General features: G+C 39.9%; 1 protein-coding gene across 1 annotated transcript; it reads left to right on the forward strand.

Moving 5' to 3' along the window:
• The first annotated feature begins 7,217 nt into the window (after positions 1-7,217).
• On the forward strand, positions 7,218-10,853 carry LOC147448347 (putative receptor-like protein kinase At1g80640). The gene is made up of 10 exons (XM_086520991.1): positions 7,218-7,497; positions 7,595-7,780; positions 7,865-8,121; positions 8,195-8,336; positions 9,020-9,083; positions 9,166-9,262; positions 9,334-9,439; positions 9,542-9,660; positions 9,743-9,835; positions 10,245-10,853. The coding sequence occupies exons 1-10, from the start codon at positions 7,341-7,343 to the stop codon at positions 10,533-10,535; spliced, it is 1,512 nt and encodes a 503-aa protein (XP_086377117.1). The 5' UTR covers positions 7,218-7,340; the 3' UTR covers positions 10,536-10,853.
• Positions 10,854-19,177: the final 8,324 nt, after the last annotated feature.

Here is a 19,177-nt window from a genome sequence, read left to right on the forward strand (position 1 = left end):
CCTTATAAGTTCCTACCACATGCACCATTTTAGTCCACATGCCAACCACCCTATTCGCACATTCCATGATCCATGGCAAATAAAGAAGCCATTTTAAACTCCGTTCTCTTCCTAATGCAAAAAGAAAAAGAAGAAATAGTACTGACTTACACTTATAATACCTTCAGCGGAGAAACTCATGGCTAATAAATGGCAACGAATTATGCTAGCAAGTCTAAAGAATGAAAGGCCATGCTACCGAGTGACATACCATAAGGTGAGAGGCATGCAAAACCTATTTGCTCATATTTTTTGAAAGGGAAATAAGGTAATTTTCTATTAAAAAATGATATCGCACTTAAAAGAAAAAGCCTTCTATCAGCTTGGAAATAAGTAACTTAATGGGTAGAAGGTCAATGGTACCCCAACCAAGAACTAGTTCTTACCTTACGGTTGTCTTTCACTCTTGGTTCCATAATGTTTTCGAAGACGTGAAGTTCACTTGCGATGGAGACAATTTAGGTCATCTATAGTATGCAACACACGTAGCATGTGCTGATAGAGTGTGCAAAGCACAATAATTCAAGGGTAGGATCAATTGTCAGGACCCAAATGACCATACAAGATGTTAGGACTCGCAGTGTTAGAAAAATATTGCGGTAGAATGTATTTTAACCAGCTAAAATCATAAAATCCCGGTTAGATTTTGAGCTTGCCTTGAAAAAAACCGGCAAATTTACACAAGTTTTAATGTAAATATCGACAAAAGCTTCAAAAAAATCATTGGAAGTTCAAGTTTGCCCTTATTTTCTTCGGTTACGAAAAAATTATTTTTCTAGCTCTAGCTAGGAGCCTTGGATGGGCATACGGATGAGTGACACGACACCAGAAGCTTGGATGGCAGTTGATTAGTGCTTGGCCAAGTGTGGACAGCCAAGTCCATAAAATGTCACCCTAGAGTTGGGATGTGAGTCTATGCCGTGCTCCTTTGCGAGAGAGCTCCCTTACACCACACTTACATTTCAATTAGCAACTTCGCATTAGTGTTTATGCTCCTTAAAAAGAACTCCTCAACAAATGAGTAGCATTATTGTAGGGATAACTCAAGGTTGAAGGATGCCCCTGGGTATCGAACCTAGGCCGATTGATCCATTCACAATGTCGAGAGAAGAGACACCCTCCACTTACACTGGCACATTATACTGGCACGTAGTATGTTTTATTCAAATTAGCTCGAGATTCCTCCGATTCCCTTTCTTACCTTACCTCTCAGGGCATTGCTTTAGTACCTCTGTAAAAGGTAGATGGCGCGTTAGAAACCATAACCATTCCTTCATCTGCCTTATCGAAGTATATCGTAGCCACTCAAGCAGCCAAGTTGAGTTGCCTTAAGGCCTCAATTCATGAAAAAAAACACTTAACACGGCTGAAGCTCTCGGCACCTCCTTCTCACCCTCCAACCTCAGTCCTCTGCTCTTCTACCCTCCGCTTTGCCCAGCCCCACACGCCCTCCTGTCTGCTGCGTCGCCCGACAACCGGCATTGTCCTTCGACTTTCATTGCGTCCCTCGTATCTACATTGATTCTTTGTAATTTCCGATTTAATCTGATTGGGCCCCCCTTACTTGCTAAGAATTGTCACGAGGTGAACTTCGAATGGTAGTTTATTTCCTTAAACAAATTCCTCCCATGAATAAGCCTAGAACTGTATGACTTGTAAGCCATATTAAGCAAGGAAAGCAAGGCGGTTGAAAATAATTTTCCATTCACATTGTGGTAGAATACTGAGAAAATGTACCCACGTTTTGGGACGGTATGCAATGGATAAATTAAGCAATTGTAAAGGTTTACCAAGAATAATATATTCCCATTTTTTCTTTGTAATATACTTCTAAGAAATTTGCCCACTTGTTGAATCCATACGCAATGTCCAGAGAAAAAAACCATAGAAGACAGTTTCAAAAGCTTGGAGACTATCATAGAGCATGACCACCTTTGCTAGTCACATTTCTCCTCTTCACATAATTGAATGTGGCCTCATATCATGCCCATGTTATTAATTGTCTCATTTATCCAACACTTGCAGACCAGAAAATTGGGATTGGCGAGTTGGTTAGGAAAATTGAGTTGGTCTCAGGCTCAACGTGCATCACCTACTGCTGCGTTGGATTTACTTTTTGTTTTCAATCCATCTATGCCACGTGGATCAACAGAAAAGCATCGATCCCTTCACTTGCGCATATCGCTCCTAGTTAAAAAATTAAAAAATCTCTCCTCCTCCTTTACGAGAAATAAGTGTCCACTACCTAGTCACAATGGCCTACTATTTAACTACCACTTTAGGACTGGCTTTGTGAAGCCTGTGCGAAGCGGGCCTCAAACCCTAGCTTGCGCTCGCCAGGGGACACTCCAAGGATCTCGCACCGGGTTGGGGGGCCCTTTCGGCGGGTCTTCTGTGGGTTTCAAGGTGGGCATTCGTTGGGCTCAGAGCGAACTGCAAGCTTTGGGGCGGTCGGATGGGGGTCGATTGTTGTTCGCAGACAGGGATTGCTTCTGTGATGGGGCTCTTGGCTGCCTGCACCCTACCCGATGGCGTTTGGGGCTTCGTGTTAGGCATATTTTTGCGCTTAGGGCTTCGCTAGTTTAATGCCCCTCTTAAAAGGAAAGAAGAAACAAGGTGAAAAGTTAACCCCCTACATAAGAGGGTGAGAAAAGAGTGTGCAAGTCACTGACCTAATTCTTATTGCCGCTCTTTGTAGAAAAGAGGAAAACAAATGTGGGTTGTCTCTCGCTGAAGATGGCTAGTCCCTCCTGGAAGAAATAGGAAGAAAAAAAGTTTGTCATCTTAACTTGCCATGTGACGCTAATCGACAAGATTTATCCAACGATCCACAATTGCTCCCAAGAGTTCAATGTTTTACTAGGGATTTATGTAGGCCAATAAATTTGACATCATAAACTTTGCCATGCGACACTAATTAACAAGCTCTACCCAACAATCCACAATTGCTCTCTGAAGTGCAACCAATGTTTAGGGAAAGTATATCTTAGCTCACAATCCTGCCGCTTTTGAAATTGAAAAATCTCAATTGAGAGAAAGATAAAAAGACCCACCTCGATTTTGAGGAAAGTAGTGTAAAATTAGTAAATTTTGGCTCCAATTTTTCTCTTGGAAAATCCATTAAAATAATTGTATTTAGTTGCCAAAATGATTTTTCTTAAAGGGTGAGTACAACCCTTTACGAAGACCTTATGTAGGCCAAACAAGTGAAAGGGTCATGACGGCTTTCAAAAACAACAAGAAAGTGATAAAATTGTTAGGTTAAATTAAACTGGTATCAATGTTTGGGAAAGGATTGCCTTGGCTTAGTCTTGAGTCGATTGAAAATTGAGACTAGCTAGATGCAAACCGTGGTAAACGGAAAAGAAACCGATGAAATATGTGAAAAAGTCATTCAAAATTTTGCAAATCTCAAATTTTTTGCTAGTATTTCCGATTTTCTTCTTTGTGAAGAGAAAACTCGACCAACAGTCGCTTAATAAAAGAGACTTTTTCGAACGTTAACACTGACTTGAATCAAGCTATAAAATGCAAGAAATGTAAAGCCAGATGAAGTTATGAATGAAAGGTGAAATAAAAAAAACTTATGTGTGTGTATAGAATTTATTAGAATTATGGAAGGTGAAGCTTCACTTTAGCATTCTAAAACAATAGAATGCCAAAAAAAAAACACATATATGTGTGTGTTTATAAAATTTACTAAAATTATGCAAAGTGAAGCTTCACTTTAGCATTCTAAAACAATAGAATGTTGAAATATGTCAAGATGTGAAATGAAAGGTAAGTCTCCATCATGCACCGAAAACAATGAAATTTTCCCTAACCAAACACAACACTAAGGGTTTCTTTTAGAAAGCCAAAAAGTGTTTGAACTTGGACTACTTTGGGCACCCACCTTTAGAAGTTGAATAATGGTATGTACATGACAAAATTGTCTTACCCCTCTTTCTAATAATATATATCCTCTAGACCCTTGGAAAGAGACCTACAAAGAAAAAAAGTTTTGTTACATGGTCCATCTCATACCAAATATATAATATGTTGTTGATTTTGTCAAAGAGTGTGTGCAAGCTATAATATGTTGTTGATTTTGTCAAAGAGTGTATGCAAGCCATTTTTTGAAAAAACAAGGTGAAGTCTTCCCAAGGGCCTTCCAAAGGCAAAACAGTGAGGGATCATGAGAGTCAAAAATTTATTTTAAAAAGATAAAAGCTCATAATGATCTCTGACACATAGAGAGAGGGTAGCATTTAAAAGAAACCTTTTACCTAACCCTTGATATAAAGGGTAGATTTACAAAATTTAAGCTATTTATGATTAAAAGTACACAAATTTCAACCATAACAATTAAGGTATAAAAAATAAAAATAAGTAATTATCATTTTTAATTATAAGTTACTTACAAAGCTTAAAAATTAACAATTAAAAAAACTTTGAGTTATTAATTGTTTGTATATGTATTCGTAAAGAACCTCATTAAAAAATCTTTAAAAGCATGTCTCTTTACAATACATCTTGCTCTATCTTATTGCCATGGAGGAAGATTGGAGCCTTATAGAATCATGCATATCACTATATAAACATATTGAAGAGATTTTTTCATAAGTAGTTAATCTATTTGAGTATATATATATATATATATATATATATATATATATATATATATATATATATATATATATATATAGAGAGAGAGAGAGAGAGAGAGAGAGAGAGAGAGAGAGAGAGAGAGAGATTTAAATATCTACTTTAAAAGGATGTTTGGTTTAACATTTACGATATGAGATGAAAATTTGACATTTTGACTTGCACAAAACACATTGCATTAACTTGGCGCACTCTTTTTGCCTTGACTAAAAAGAACTTTGCAATTTTCGGTTCAAATTGGATACAATAAAAAATCAAAACACTTCACCAAATGTCTTAATTTCAAAGTGATTAGGTCTCCACAATTGGAAAAAATAAAAAGATCTTTTCAAAACGTTTAAAATGCAAAAGTGAAGGGTGTAGAAAATGAAAAGCTTTTTGCAATGGAAAATTCGAAGACTTTTATTTTAGAGAAATTACCAAAATAGCTCTCTAGTTTGTGAAAATTCCCAAAATATCCCTCAAATTTAAAAAATTATCACGATACCTCCAATATTTTGTCATAAATTCCCAAAATGCTCTTCAAATCTTCTAAATTTTCCAAAATTCCCCTATTTGTGAGACTAAATTTCTCTAAAGATTATTTTTTTGTTTTGTAGTTTTTCTTAAGAAAATTGATTGTCTATCAATACAAAATGCTAAAACTAGAATTTGAGTTGGTTATGTAGGCTTTGGAGATGAAATGCTTCATTATTTCTAGACAAAATTGCTTATTTTTATTTGTGACGAATTACATACTAAGCACTCAAAAACGGATCTCAATTGTCAAAAAGGAATAAAGATTAGAAAATCTCAAACAATCGACGCAAAATAGATACAAGAGTAATTTGGAAATTTTTGAAATTCGAGGGGTATTTTGGGAATTTCCACAAACTAGAGGAGCGGTTTATATGCAATGTCCCAGACTTTTGTGAAATTTAGTTTACTTATTAAGTTTGAAATAAATTGTGGTAGAAAAAGAATTTCAAAAGTTTCTAAAAGATTATTATTTTCAAACTTCAAATCATTTGTAACATCCCCTCCAAACAAGAGTTGAATGCAACTTTCCATTCAACTTTTGTGAAAGAATCATTTGAAAGGACATAATTTCTTTCATTTCAATTCTCTTAAAGACTCTTAAGGCTCAAAAGGGACACATGTCAAACAACAAAACTTGAACGACCTTGATCCATATGAATACTAAGGCCTTTAAAGGCCAAAACCCCAAGGTTTAGTGAATTTTTGAGCGGCTAAATTGTAAAATTCCGACTAGATTTCAAGCTGTCCAAGGAGGAAATCGGTAAAATTGTGCAAGTTTCAATCCTTGAAATTTTAAACTAAACCGAGAGAGTTCCAAGCATGCCCCTTTTCTCTCTAGTTAGAACAAAACCAGACGGATCCACAATTTTGATAGTGTGCATTCAACCGAGAATTTGGATTTTTAAAGCCCTTTGGAACTTCTTAGAATTTTGAAAACCCCTTCCGATGAACTTACATGGTACATCTATACCATATATAAAGGGGGGAGGGACTTCGGCAATCCTAATCCACATGGCAACCTCTCCTTCATCCGACCAACGTACACTGAGCCAATGGGAAGCCCAAAGAAAGACAAGAAGAAGAATAAGAGAGTTTTAATGTCTTACATGGTACATCTATACCATATATAAAGGGGGGAGGGACTTCGGCAATCCTAATCCACATGGCAACCTCTCCTTCATCCGACCAACGTACACTGAGCCAATGGGAAGCCCAAAGAAAGACAAGAAGAAGAATAAGAGAGTTTTAATGTCGTAGGAAACTATCCCAAGAGACCTTAAAGATCTAACCGAGTTGAACTCCAGACCTGTTATTCAAGAGGGAAACGGCATAACCAATCTACCACACTTGAGTGATAGAGAGAAAGGTGCCACCAATGGTGCCTAAGTACTAGTCTACATAGTTACAAGGTGAAGCCTCCCGCTGTTGACAAGCCCATTTGCAAGCACTTTGGGGCAGCTGCATCTCTAAAAGGTTACAATGCAAATTGGAAATGCACACAAGTGAATCACACCATGTGCATGCCCGTTTCAATGAAGTTGCATTTAAAAATGTGAATCTCAATTCAACAGCTTGGTTGAGCGGAATTTGAGCCCATGATCCATCCAGGCCTTAACCCCAAAAACAAAGGAAAAAGGAGCAACAGTTTTACTCTCTCTCTCTCTCTCTCTCAAAAGAACTTGGCCATGCCGCTGATGGGTCGCCCATTATATCCGATGGGGGGTCTTCTTCCGACAATGGCTCCATCGCACGAGCACCCCCCCTTTGTGCGCTAAAAACATCTGATTTGATGGGCGATCAAAGCAGAGCAAGCCCACAATGCGACAGGATTCTCTCTCTCTCTCTCTCAGGCACGCACACGTTCAAGCCGAATACGGGACGCTGAGAAGTAGTGAGAGCTTACCTGCTACCAATCACTCATGCCACTTTTGGTTCAAGCCCATCAATGAGCTGCACATCCTCAATTGAGAGCACATGGATGAAACCCACGAATGCCTTTCCTCGTATGAAATCGCACTCTGCTCTTGGACAATCATTGCACCCCCTTTTAGAGAGAGGAATATTGCAACCATAAATGATGCTCCTATTACCATGCTGTAGCACATAGCTCTGGCTATACCTACGCGTCTCCCACCATGAGGGACAATCCCACCATTTCAACTGTATGGTTGATGTTCCTCACTCTATTCCTCATCCAAAACGTGTTGGCCTTCGCCTCCTCTCGAAGCCAAGGTCGACTACTGCAGACAATCGACACTCACCAGCTCCTCGCCGCCTCCCCTTCTCAACAAGGTAGACGTGCTCTCAATTATGAATACCTAAACCCATCCATGTTCTCTCTTCAATTTCCTGAATTCCTTTTTTGTTTGAAACTATGGCAACTACAAAGGTGGAGCTGATGGTGGCGAAACCGGTAAACATCTCCAGAAGCAGGCCGTTGTGGGCATTGTCGTCGCAACCTTGGCACTGGGCTCCATCCTTCTCTGTTTGCTGCTCTACCGGCTTATGCAAAAACCGGCTGCCAATCCCCTTGTGGAAGCCAAAAAAGCTCACCCAAAGTCCAATCCAACTGAAGGTCCAAGTAGAATCATGAAGCAATTGAAACCTGGTTACATATTCATAAGCTAATATCTTGTTTGAATTGTGGATGGCAGCACAGATCAGCAAAGCTGGTCAAGAGCATTCAGCTCACTACGTCTTGTGATCAGGAGAGCAAGCAGATCGGACACTTCAGCAAATGCTCTGGAATATGCACTCCTGAAGGCTGCTACAAATAACTTCAGCACCAACAACTTGCTGGGCAGAGGAGGATCAGGATGCATCTATAAGGCTCGCTTTGATGAGAACCTCTTTGCAGCTGTGAAGCTGCTCAAGAATTACCCAGCAGTAGGCCCACGGGTTCAACATGGATTCCAGGTAGCATTGCAAAACTCATTTATTGCTGATGGCTCACTAAGGAGTACTCACTTTCATTTGTCGGCTCTGTCAGAGAGAGATTGAATTGATGAGCAAAATCAGACACCCAAATCTTGTGGCCCTTCTTGGGTACAGCATTCAGAATGAGCAGCACAATAATCATTTATTAGTGTATGAACTGATGCTCAATGGTTCCCTTGAAGATCAACTCCACGGTCAGTAAAATTTTCATTGATCCCTGATCATTTTACATATAAATACACATGACATCCCCCTCTTCCTGGGGCAAAAACAGACAACAAAGGGGTCTTCTGCCAAGGAAGCTTTTCCTAGATCATGAATTGCTGAATTCTTTGAAAGAGTGATGCTAGGTAGCTCAAGGATTTTAACACATGGGTTTACGACCTCGACTACAATCTAACTTGTCCTGAGATGCATACTTTTGATGACTATATGTTTACATGTCTACTCCCTGTCCCACGCACATGATGCCTGGCGCACATGCACTGTCTGTTTGTTAACACAGACCCCGCTTCACACACGAGGTAACTTGATGTTACCATAATCTGTGGGCATCTACTGCCTAAGCTGCCAGCTCAGTCAAAACGTGAGTGAGCAAGGTAAACCATGTAACCTACTAGCGTCCATGGTTTCTTTCTGCACTGCAAGCAGGATGGGGTAGTCCATCTGTTGTAGACCTGCAACATCAGCTCTTGCAAGACCCATAAAAAAAGTTACATGAGACTTATTATGTCCATCCAGTAAGCCAAATTGAAGGAATTTTTCTAGAATGGCTCATCTTATAGGTGCGAATACGGAGTGATGCTTATGAGATAAGGATTTGTCACCATGTAAATCTGTCAGACATTACTAGTCATGTGATTGTTACGTTTTCCAGGCCCATCTCAAGGTGCAGGATTGAATTGGGATTTACGAATGAAAATCGCACTTGATGCTGCAAGGTACAACAAGCTTATTCCTTTCAAATATTTATCTGACATTGAGAGCTCTCTTACCCTTGTTCTAAGAGATTTATTTGACCAGAGGCCTTGAGCATCTGCATGAAAGGTGCAACCCTCCAATCATTCACAGGGATTTTAAGTCATCCAATATACTTATCGATGCAAGCTTCAATGCCAAGGTCTGGAATTGCACCATTATGTAAGTGCTGAAGGAATAACGTGGCATAATGTTTCTTTGTCAACGATGCAGGTCTCTGATTTTGGCTTGGCAATCCCCACCTCTGATATTTCAGATGACAAGAGCCTGGAGCTCCAAGGAACTTTTGGTTATGTTGCTCCAGAATATTTGCTAGATGGTACTCTCTCTCTCTCTCTCTCTCTCTCTCTCTCTCTCTCTCTCTCTCTCTCTCTCCACCCACACTGTCAGATCTAATCCACCCAATTGCTTCATCACCCAGGAATTCTTTCAGAAAAAAGCGATGTCTACGCATTTGGAGTTGTGCTATTGGAGCTTATTAGTGGCCGAAAGCCCATAGATGAAAGTATGCCAGTAGGATCTCAGTCCCTGGTCACATGGGTAAGCAAACAGAAAGTCTGCCTTCTGTGTTCTATTAAGCTGAAATGCTTCTGGATTAAATGACACCTGCTGCAATTTTCAGGCTAGCCCCATGTTAAAAGAGAGGGCCAAGCTTATGGACATGCTGGATTTGAAACTAGAGAAAGAGCCCCTGGACTTGAAACATTTACATCAGGTATCTATATACATATGCACCTATACATTCCCCCAAACTTCGCATGCCTATGTTTTGGGCACTCCACAACAACATACGTGAAAATTGTTTAAGTAAGGCACCCCAGCAAAGCAGTTTCCCTGACTAGGTCGTCAATTCAACTTCAAGGATCCATCAATCTGGTAAGAAAAACGCGGTGGACCCACACATTCACTTGACAAGATAGCTGTTTCAAGTAGTATGCTCTATTTTGTCAAGTAACATGCTTGGTTCACATACATTCTCCCATAAGAGCAACACCAAGCACAAGGCCAATGTGCGAAATCAGACTAACTTTGACATCCATTCGGGCATGTGCATGTGCCTTACATCCAACATAACTGAAGAATATGACTAGTCATTGGGCACCTTGTATGTTTTGCTGTCGCAGGTAGCTGCCATAGCCGCACTATGTATACAGTCTGAACCAAGCTATAGACCGCTGATGAAAGATGTGGTGAGCTCACTCATGCCACTTCTACCGATAGAGCTCGGAGGTGCAAGGAGGAGTGCAACAGAGGCAGAGCGCACGATGACGATGATGGTGATGCGGAAGGGCTCCTTGTCCCCAGGGTCGATGCAAGACGATGTAGCTGCTAAGTCGTTGTCCTTCTCTGAGTACTCTTCAAAACCTGAGCTTGACTCTCCACTTAGCTACTTCTCCGAATCAGCTCGCATGTAATGCTCACAGCTTCTGCCTTTCTCTCAAACCCAGAAGCCGCAAAACAAACGTCTCGAGCCGGGGGAAGGTAATAGATTTGATGAATGAGAATTGGATAGTTTTTTAGATGTTGGGGTCTTCCTATTTTTTGACCATTCGCATTCGGGGTTGGTCAAAAAAACAATCCATTACCTCTTAGCACTAGACGAGTAGGACCGTCCCACCGCGGCTGGCGAACGGCGGCGATGATGCTGCTTAGGATAGTAGAAACAAAGAACTTATGTACAAAGCCATGAATGTATCTTTAAACCAATTTGGAACCAAAGCGTTCTATCTCAAGCTTTGACCATCTTCCAATCCTTGACTTAGGCAGCGATCAATATGCTCTTGATGACAACACAATGCTTGATCTTGGCATGTTTGAAAACATGTTTTTATTTACAATGGTCTCACACAAAGGTAGATATTTTCTAAGTCATCATGATTTTGCGAATATCATCTAGCGTGATTGTGGGGGGCTAGGAGAGGTGTAGATGTTAAGAATCTCCTCACCTTCCCTTGTTGACCCAAGAGTGGGTAGGCCACAATACATAGGTGGAAAGGGGATGATGGGGATCCCTCAAGAAAGTAATGTACACCACTTACATGACAATTCTCGAAAAAAAAAGGAGAGTAAAACCAAGCTTAAAAAGGTGGATTTAATTACATGTAAGCATGTCCCCTTATCGAAATTGTCTTCACCATTATATATGTATATGGGATATATAGAACACATAGATGAGACAATGCATATCACCAAGCCTTCTCAATCATGCAAATGAGTGAACAAAGAAAAACAATGAATGTGCATACACAACACCACCTACACACACATCTACCCAAAGCTTGTAGTAGAACATACACTATGCAAGGTAGTCATACAAACAAACGTATGTTGGAAAGTCTAGTTATTTATATAGAGGCCTTGCAAAAGGTAAACATTTGTCAAGATCTTAACATTCATAGGTATTGCACCAGTTGCACATTGATAACTCTCTCTCTCTCTCTCTCTCTCTCTCTCTCTCTCTCTCTCTCTCTCTCTCTCTCTGTGTGTGTGTGTGTGTGTGTGTGTGTGTGTGTGTGTGTGTGTGTGTGTGTGTACACACACACACACACACACAGAGTAGTAGTCTTGCAGGGTGAGGAGAGATTAGGAGCAATTTGTATGTAGATGTCTAGCTTATGAGAGAAAATAAAGCTAATACATTGCTCTATTCACAAGACAACCTGCAAACATTCGAAGGTATATAGTAGTTGAAAGACACAAATAGCTGGGTGTAGCGATGAGGAGCAATTTGTATGCAAATGCCCAGCTTATGAGAGCATATGAAGTTGATACACTCTCGATACATTGCTCTATTCACATGACAACCTATAGATATTCAAAGATATGGGGTAGTTGAGAGATACAAATAGCTAGGTGCTTGATACACAGGATTGTAGAGATAGAGAGACACTCCTCCAACCATCTACTACCTTTAGTGAATTTCAAATATAATTCACCAACTTCTTCCACATAGCTACTATAGCACCCTTTGCTTCTACCTAGAGAGGAGTCTTCTTACATTATGCAATGATTCTTTGAGCTCGTTGATGACCATAACAGGTTTTGAGTCCAAAGAGTAGATCAAAGGGGTCTCTAAGAGATTTGCGCACGATAATAAAGAGATAAATAGGAACAAATCGAGCAGCCCTTCTTAGAACTTGTTGATTATACTGTGTGATCATATAGTTTTTGTACCCCTACATATAGAGTTACATCTTTCATCAATGCCCTCCCTCTTCACTTATGTTTACACCACCCTCATCTCACAGCTTCTAAAATGCACTTAATTTATATCTTTTTTCATTGATTTTCTTAAATAATGGTGTATGTTAATCTTTCTTGTTAGCCAACTTTGGCCGTTAAAAGATGTTAGTAGGTCTCTCTCTCTCTCTCTCTCTCTCTCTCTCTCTCTCTCTCTCTCTCTCTCTCCAAAAAAATAAAAAAATATAACCACATTTAAGACTCACTTAGTATCACATCAAAACATGCCATGGAAGACATGAACTAGGATTCCATAGTATACCTCACAATACAAAATTGTTAGCAGGTCGCCACGATGGACACTTATAACGTAGCTATCTAGATTTAACATACTCATGTCAATAGTGAGAGAAGTGACTCAGATGGGGTAGAAAGACTCTTTGAGGTTATCAATCCTCAAGAAGTGAACCTAACAAACAATTGTATCAACTCAATAAGAAAATCACAAACTCGCTAATCAGAAGATCTGCATATCTCCTTTCTCACCGCTCTAGGACATCACGCCATGTCAATGACTAAACGGATTCGGATAGCCACAAATCTTTAAGGGAAGCTATGATGGACATAAAGAGACAAACCTACAAAATTTGACAACATTCTAACAAGGTATCAAAATCACAAGCCATCATTTACGAGGTCATAAAAACTGCAACATATATGTTTGAACAATTCTAATGTCACTCTCCTATGGTCAAAATGTCAAAAAACAATGTTTAAGCACTCAAAACCAAAGAGAAGACTCGCGCAAATGCGAAGTCACAATCTACGATAGAACTTGAAATGCCTACATTTGGATGAAAGAGTAAGAGACAAGGAAACAATGCAAGTTTTAAAATCAAAAGATGATTACCCAATCATGAGAACAGGGTAGTCCAATTTCAATTTTCTCCTACTCTTCCACAATGCAAATGTATCCCAGGACCACCTTCTCGGGATAGGACAGTAAGCGCGGCCGATCCAAAGGTATTGGGGAGCATTTTTGTAGACAGTCTCCTCTTGCCAGACTACTTGTCAAACCATTTATTTCACCATAAAGACTGGCTCTCTAGGATGAATATTACATGTTCCATTAGGCAAAATTTGGACTCACAAAGGGGCCCTTTAAGGAGTTTGACTTTACCTCTCTCTACCAAAACGGGCGCATGGATAAATTTTTGCAAACAAACTCCAAAGTTGGCGGAGGTTTGACAGTTAGAATGTCCTCTTCAAGCTCTATCTACTGATATATAGCACGCCATGAGATTCCTCATATTTTCGAAGATTCTTTTTTTGATTCACCTATGATGTGACAACTCTGTCGGAATCAAAAAAAGGTGAACAACTCTGTCGGAATCACCTATCAAAAAAAGGTGAATCATATTTTGATGAACAACTCTGTCGGAATCACCTATCAAAAAAAGGTGAATCATATTTTGATTCACCTTTTTTTGATTCCGACAGAGTTGTCACATCATAGGTGAATCAAAAAAAGAATCTTCTAAAATATGAGGAATCATGGCGTGCTATATATCAGTAGATAGAGCTTGAAGAGGACATTCTAACTGTCAAACCTCCGCAAACTTTGGAGTTTGTTTGCAAAAATTTATCCATGCGTCCGTTTTGGTACAGAGAGGTAAAGTCAAACTCCTTAAAGGGCCCCTTTGTGAGTCCAAATTTTGCCTAATGTTCTTCTGTTCTTTGGTAGTAACTACCCCTTCATAGTCTTCGTGTGCATTGAGCTCTAAGGTTGGAAGTAGCTTCTTTTCCATAGGATGGCTTCTTGCTTCATGAAGGGCAGTTTCCTGTGCTAGCATATCATGGCCGAAGTTTTTTGTCTGCTCATTAGGTTGTAGTATCAATAGTGCTGCAGATTTAAAAACTTTTTTATATATCATGTATTCTTTTGCTACCCCCTTCGGCATGTCTGCTATCCACTATTTGAGCTCGTCTCGAGCATCCACTTCTTGTTGGTCTTCTTCTAGATCATGAATGCCTCCCACGATTGAGATATTGGGTAGGTCTATTAAGGGCAATTATTCAACACTTTCGAACTCCATGTATGTGGTTTGGGTGGCCGGTAGATATTCAGGTGCTTGTGAGGTGCCGTGCAAATCCGCAGTCTTGGCCTTTATCTCTCTAGCGTACATTTTATCTTGGGCACTCAAATCATCTTTGGCTTTGGCAATTTTCTCCTGTAGCTCTTTGATCTAATGCTCCTTCTGTGCATTGGTTGTGAGCATGCCAACCACCAATAGTTTCCTTTGTAGCTTTTCTTACTTAATTTATCCCTAAGTGCTTTAACTTCATTTGAACTTGTTGTTGAGGGTTGAGAAGTAGATGTTGGCAGTGCAACATCTTGATTGGCAAGGAGGATAGAGAGATTGTGTTTCACTACATCATATGAATCACAGATATTTGAGTACTTTTTCTTCTCCCTTTCTAGACCCTCTTCTAAAGCTTGCTACTCCACTTGTAATTGGCTGTTTGCCTTGATTTCCTTCTCTAGATCCCTATAAGTGTTTTCTACATCCTTCTTGGACTTCTCGAGATCTGCTTGCAGCTTTTGTTTTTCCTTTTGCAAGCTATCCACTAGCTGGTTAGGATGTGATATCTCTTTATTTTCTCTTTTGAACAACTTTAGCCTCTTCCACTTCTTTAATTCTAATGCTAGTCACCATCTTGCGACAATTGAACTGAAGCTCTATCGTGCCTAGCGTTTTTCTGCAATCAAACCTTTTTACTATCTACATAGACACTGTCTCATTTGTGGACTACAGTGAGGGGACATCTCTTGTCATCAACTCTTTATTTTTCTTTGATGCATCATCACGCCCTTCAATAATTGGAGGAGATCTATGTATTTTTGCAGTTTTGTCATGTGCAGTGTGTTGCTGTTCTACATTTAGCGATTCTGCGTCAAGTTGATCTTGCGCCTCTTATTCATTCAGAGACTCCCAATTTTTTTGTTTAGTTATGACTTCAACTTGAGAGAGGGGTTGTGTAGATGCTTGTCTGTCTTTAGGCACATTTGTAGTTGGTGGAGAAGGTGCTTTGGGAGAGGTAGCCTCCCTGGTTCCCTCTACTTCATTTGTTGTAGTTGTTGTTTCTAGCACTATCTCCTCGTGTTGTGTTTGTAGACTATGAGGGGAATCCAAAATTGAGTCAAGATTTGTAGTTTGTTGGCACCTAGATTCCTTCTCTCTTTGATCTGCTTTATGCTGTAGCTCTTTTGGAATCCCGTGTCTTGCAGCATCAGTTAACTTGAGGCCGGATTTAGCACCCTATCTTCTTTCTTCTTTGACCCCCTTGAGTTTTGCATCTAATTCCACATCATCAAAGTCGAAGGAGGAAACTTGTTGTACTTTTTCTACTTTCTTTTCCTATTTATATTTCTCTTCTAGCCATTCCTCTCTCAACCTTTGAGCTTCTTCCATTGATCATTGCAGTTGTGCTTGTGGAATGTGCTCCTCCTACTGTGGTTTTTTTCTAATAAGAGGGATCTCTATTTCTTCATCTTTTTTGTTGTCTGGTATTCATATGGGATGCCCTCTTTCCTCTTGGTCTCTTTGTAGAGATCTATATTAGACTGTTGCTTCTATCTGTGGTTGGTACTCTAGAGCTAGATCCACGTGTCTTCTCTCTTTGTTGGTGTTTTTGAAGCACTCCCCATTGTTCTGACACTATGCTTTGATTTGTGGAGAAGTTCCAATTGGTACTTTGTCTCTGGAAGGTCTTCAATCATGCCCAAAGCCTAGCAAGCTATACATGTAAGCATGGGTCCAACATTGATGTAGCTTTTTCTCTTTTCAGTGCTCTTCAAGTTTTCTTCAATCAAGTCTGTAAAATGAAGGTGTCGATGAGCTCACACTTGATGAATCAACTCTCTGACAAGCCGACTACCATTACCACAGCCAAATGTAATAGTGGGTCAGTGTATCTAGACGGCTTTTGCACTTTGAGGTGCTGTGATATGAGTCGTAGTGGGAGCTCTGTCTTTGAGTAGATCGTCTTTATATATCAGTTTATGGCCCTGCTACTTGATGAAGGCCTTGTCCTTATCAATTGATTTTGTCTTGAGTAGACTGTTGTGGTGGCCCATCGGCAAGTGGAGTTGCCTGGTAGATGATGTCACTCATGACCTTGACTTGCACAGTTTCCCCATCCTTGTCAATGAGAGCGCTTCTCCATTGGTATTAAATGCTCATGAGTTCTTTGGAAGTTAGTGCCCCATGGCAATAGGCGAAAAAATATCTCTAGCTACTATAAGCATCTAGCACTATCCATCACCTCTGGCTTCTAGTGTAATGTCCACATCTCTTTGGGGAATATGGTTGCTTTCACTTTAGTTCCATGTACTGCTTGGAACTTTCTAATGAATATGTTTGTTGGGATTTGCTCCAATTTTTCATATGTAGAGGATGAGATGTCCACAATTTTGTATGGAGCAGATCTCCATTCCTGTTGTGCACATTTGTGAGGCATCTGCTAGTAGAATTTATCATTTTAGTACCAAGAGTTTGGTCAAAACAGCTATCAAAAAATCCGTTTTAGCGTAAACTTGGCCATAAACTAAAAAATGAGCATAACTTAAGCAAATGAGTTCCAAGTTTGACCAAACTTCACCAGTGTGTTTGAACAACTATATGCACCATGAAAAATTAGTTCATGTCAATTCTGGGCTAGAGGTACATAAACATTCTAATTTTGGTATTACGCTCTATTTTTCTTGTGAATGAAATTTAAAGGACATTATATAAAATTTTAGAAAAATGAAAAAAAATGATATTAAAACATGAAACAATGGCTATGTGAATAAACATGAATTTACGAAGAGGAAGCTCCATCCTAGAGTTATGCATGCGCCTCCATGTAACGCAAGCATCGTGGTCCGTCAGAGATGAGAGGCCAAACATGGATGACATCTTCTATCAAGGCATGGTTACTAATTCCTTGGACTTCGCATATGCCCACAGGAGCAACCTCCGTGACATCCATCCAGCATGTTTTGGATTGTCTCTCACAAACTGAGGCATCCGATTCATCCTGTTATAGCACAACACAGACAAGCCTGTTTTACAAGTGAAACCCCTCATCTTCTACCTACACCCTCCAAGCTTGAGGATGGTCTGCTTTTGTGATGAACCAAAAAGCCCCTCGTTCAACAAAGCATACTTAGCTTGAGGGTATTCTTGGATTTGTTTTCTCTGTGCCCTTTTCGAGACCACATTTTTCAATTTTCATCATGATAGAGTGAAGTGTGCCCATATTTTACTAGATGGTAGTATCTATGTTAGTTTTTTGAAGCTCTATCTTGCAACAATGAGCAAGTGGCCTGCACTTTTGCAAGAACCTTCCTCATTCTCTTGAAATGGGAGGAGGCATACTTGAAAACATTAGAGAGAGAAGGAGAGAATAAGTGAGAGAGAGAAAGAGAATTAGAGAAATCGATGAATGGGTGACACAACAAAAAAAACTTTTCATAGAAGAAAATATAAAAAATGTTTTTAAATCGTCTTTCAAAAGATCTCTACAAGTAGCTTGATCTAAATCTAAATCCATGGCTCCTAAATCAATAAAGAGAGAAATTTAATTGTCATTTGTGGATCCACTAGCTTCAACATCCTTGAACTCGTCATCTTCCATCTCATCATCATCATCATGGCAATCATCCTCCTTGAGATTGACATCGCTCGGAATTCAATCATTGATCTCTTTGCCCCTTGTCTCACCTTTATTCAAAGTAGTAGATGGAAAAGGGTCGAAGACGGTATCCACTTCATTAGTGGCAAAAGTGGTTCTTCCCTGAGGTGTTACGGAACTACAAACCAATGTTTTGGTTGATGGATTGATGGGATATAGGTGACCTATAGAACAAAAAGGAGAAACGAGTGACATTGATATTATGTTACAAGCAAATAAGGATATAGAAGGTCTACATTCACCTGCTCACAATTGCATGGCAAAACTAAGTTGTCATACCTCCCCGTATGATACGCACTAGAGTCCACCATGTAGAGTCCATTCTCATGTCATCTAGACACATTTCCAAAACACTTGCACTCGGAGATAAAGGTATGAAAGGTTCTAAAATCGACCTTTAGTACCCTTTCAATAGTCCATCAGTACCTGGCTTCATCACCATTTGTGTTAAAGTTTTCCATGACATCACAATCCATGGTGATTCAAAGCTCGTCAATGTGGCATGTACAAAAGTATCACCCCTTTGACCACAAAGACTTAAAGGAAAGGCACTATACAAGAGAAAACAATATATAATCAATTACAAAGATAAAATCAAAGAAAATGAGTACTACATATTAGTTCTATATAGATATGAGCATTGTATTTATCTTTGGTCCACAACCTCGTGCATACTCCCATTCTTTGTCGGTGATGTCCTCTCTGCGTGCCTTTTCTTTGGCCATTCTCTCATGGATCCGCTCGACAATAATGAGATTTGGGAAACATGAAAGGTCTCGAGGAGTTGGGGGTTCCCTCTTGCCTCCATGAGTCTGCTTCCATGCTTCCCTCTCTTGCAAATGCTATGCCTTTGCCATTGTCCACAAGTTCACCCAACTTGGTCATAACCTTTGCATTGAGGATGCAAAAGGTTCTTCCAATTTAGCTGTAAGGACATGGGTCCTATGGGCAAGGCCACCGGCACGGCAGGACAATGTGTACGCTAGGGGGAGGCTATAAGATAGCATAGTTGGGTGGAGACTAGCACACGCATTACCACCGCCCTTTCACTGGTAATCGAGCTATTTTTGGAGAAGAGGAAAAGCGGGTTGCATGTGCACACGACGTGCTGCTTCTCCCCCATGTTCCGCAGACAGCG

The sequence above is a fragment of the Adiantum capillus-veneris genome, chromosome 10 (assembly GCF_014529385.1).
Source record: "Adiantum capillus-veneris isolate H3 chromosome 10, ASM1452938v2, whole genome shotgun sequence".
Taxonomy (NCBI): Eukaryota; Viridiplantae; Streptophyta; class Polypodiopsida; order Polypodiales; family Pteridaceae; genus Adiantum; species Adiantum capillus-veneris.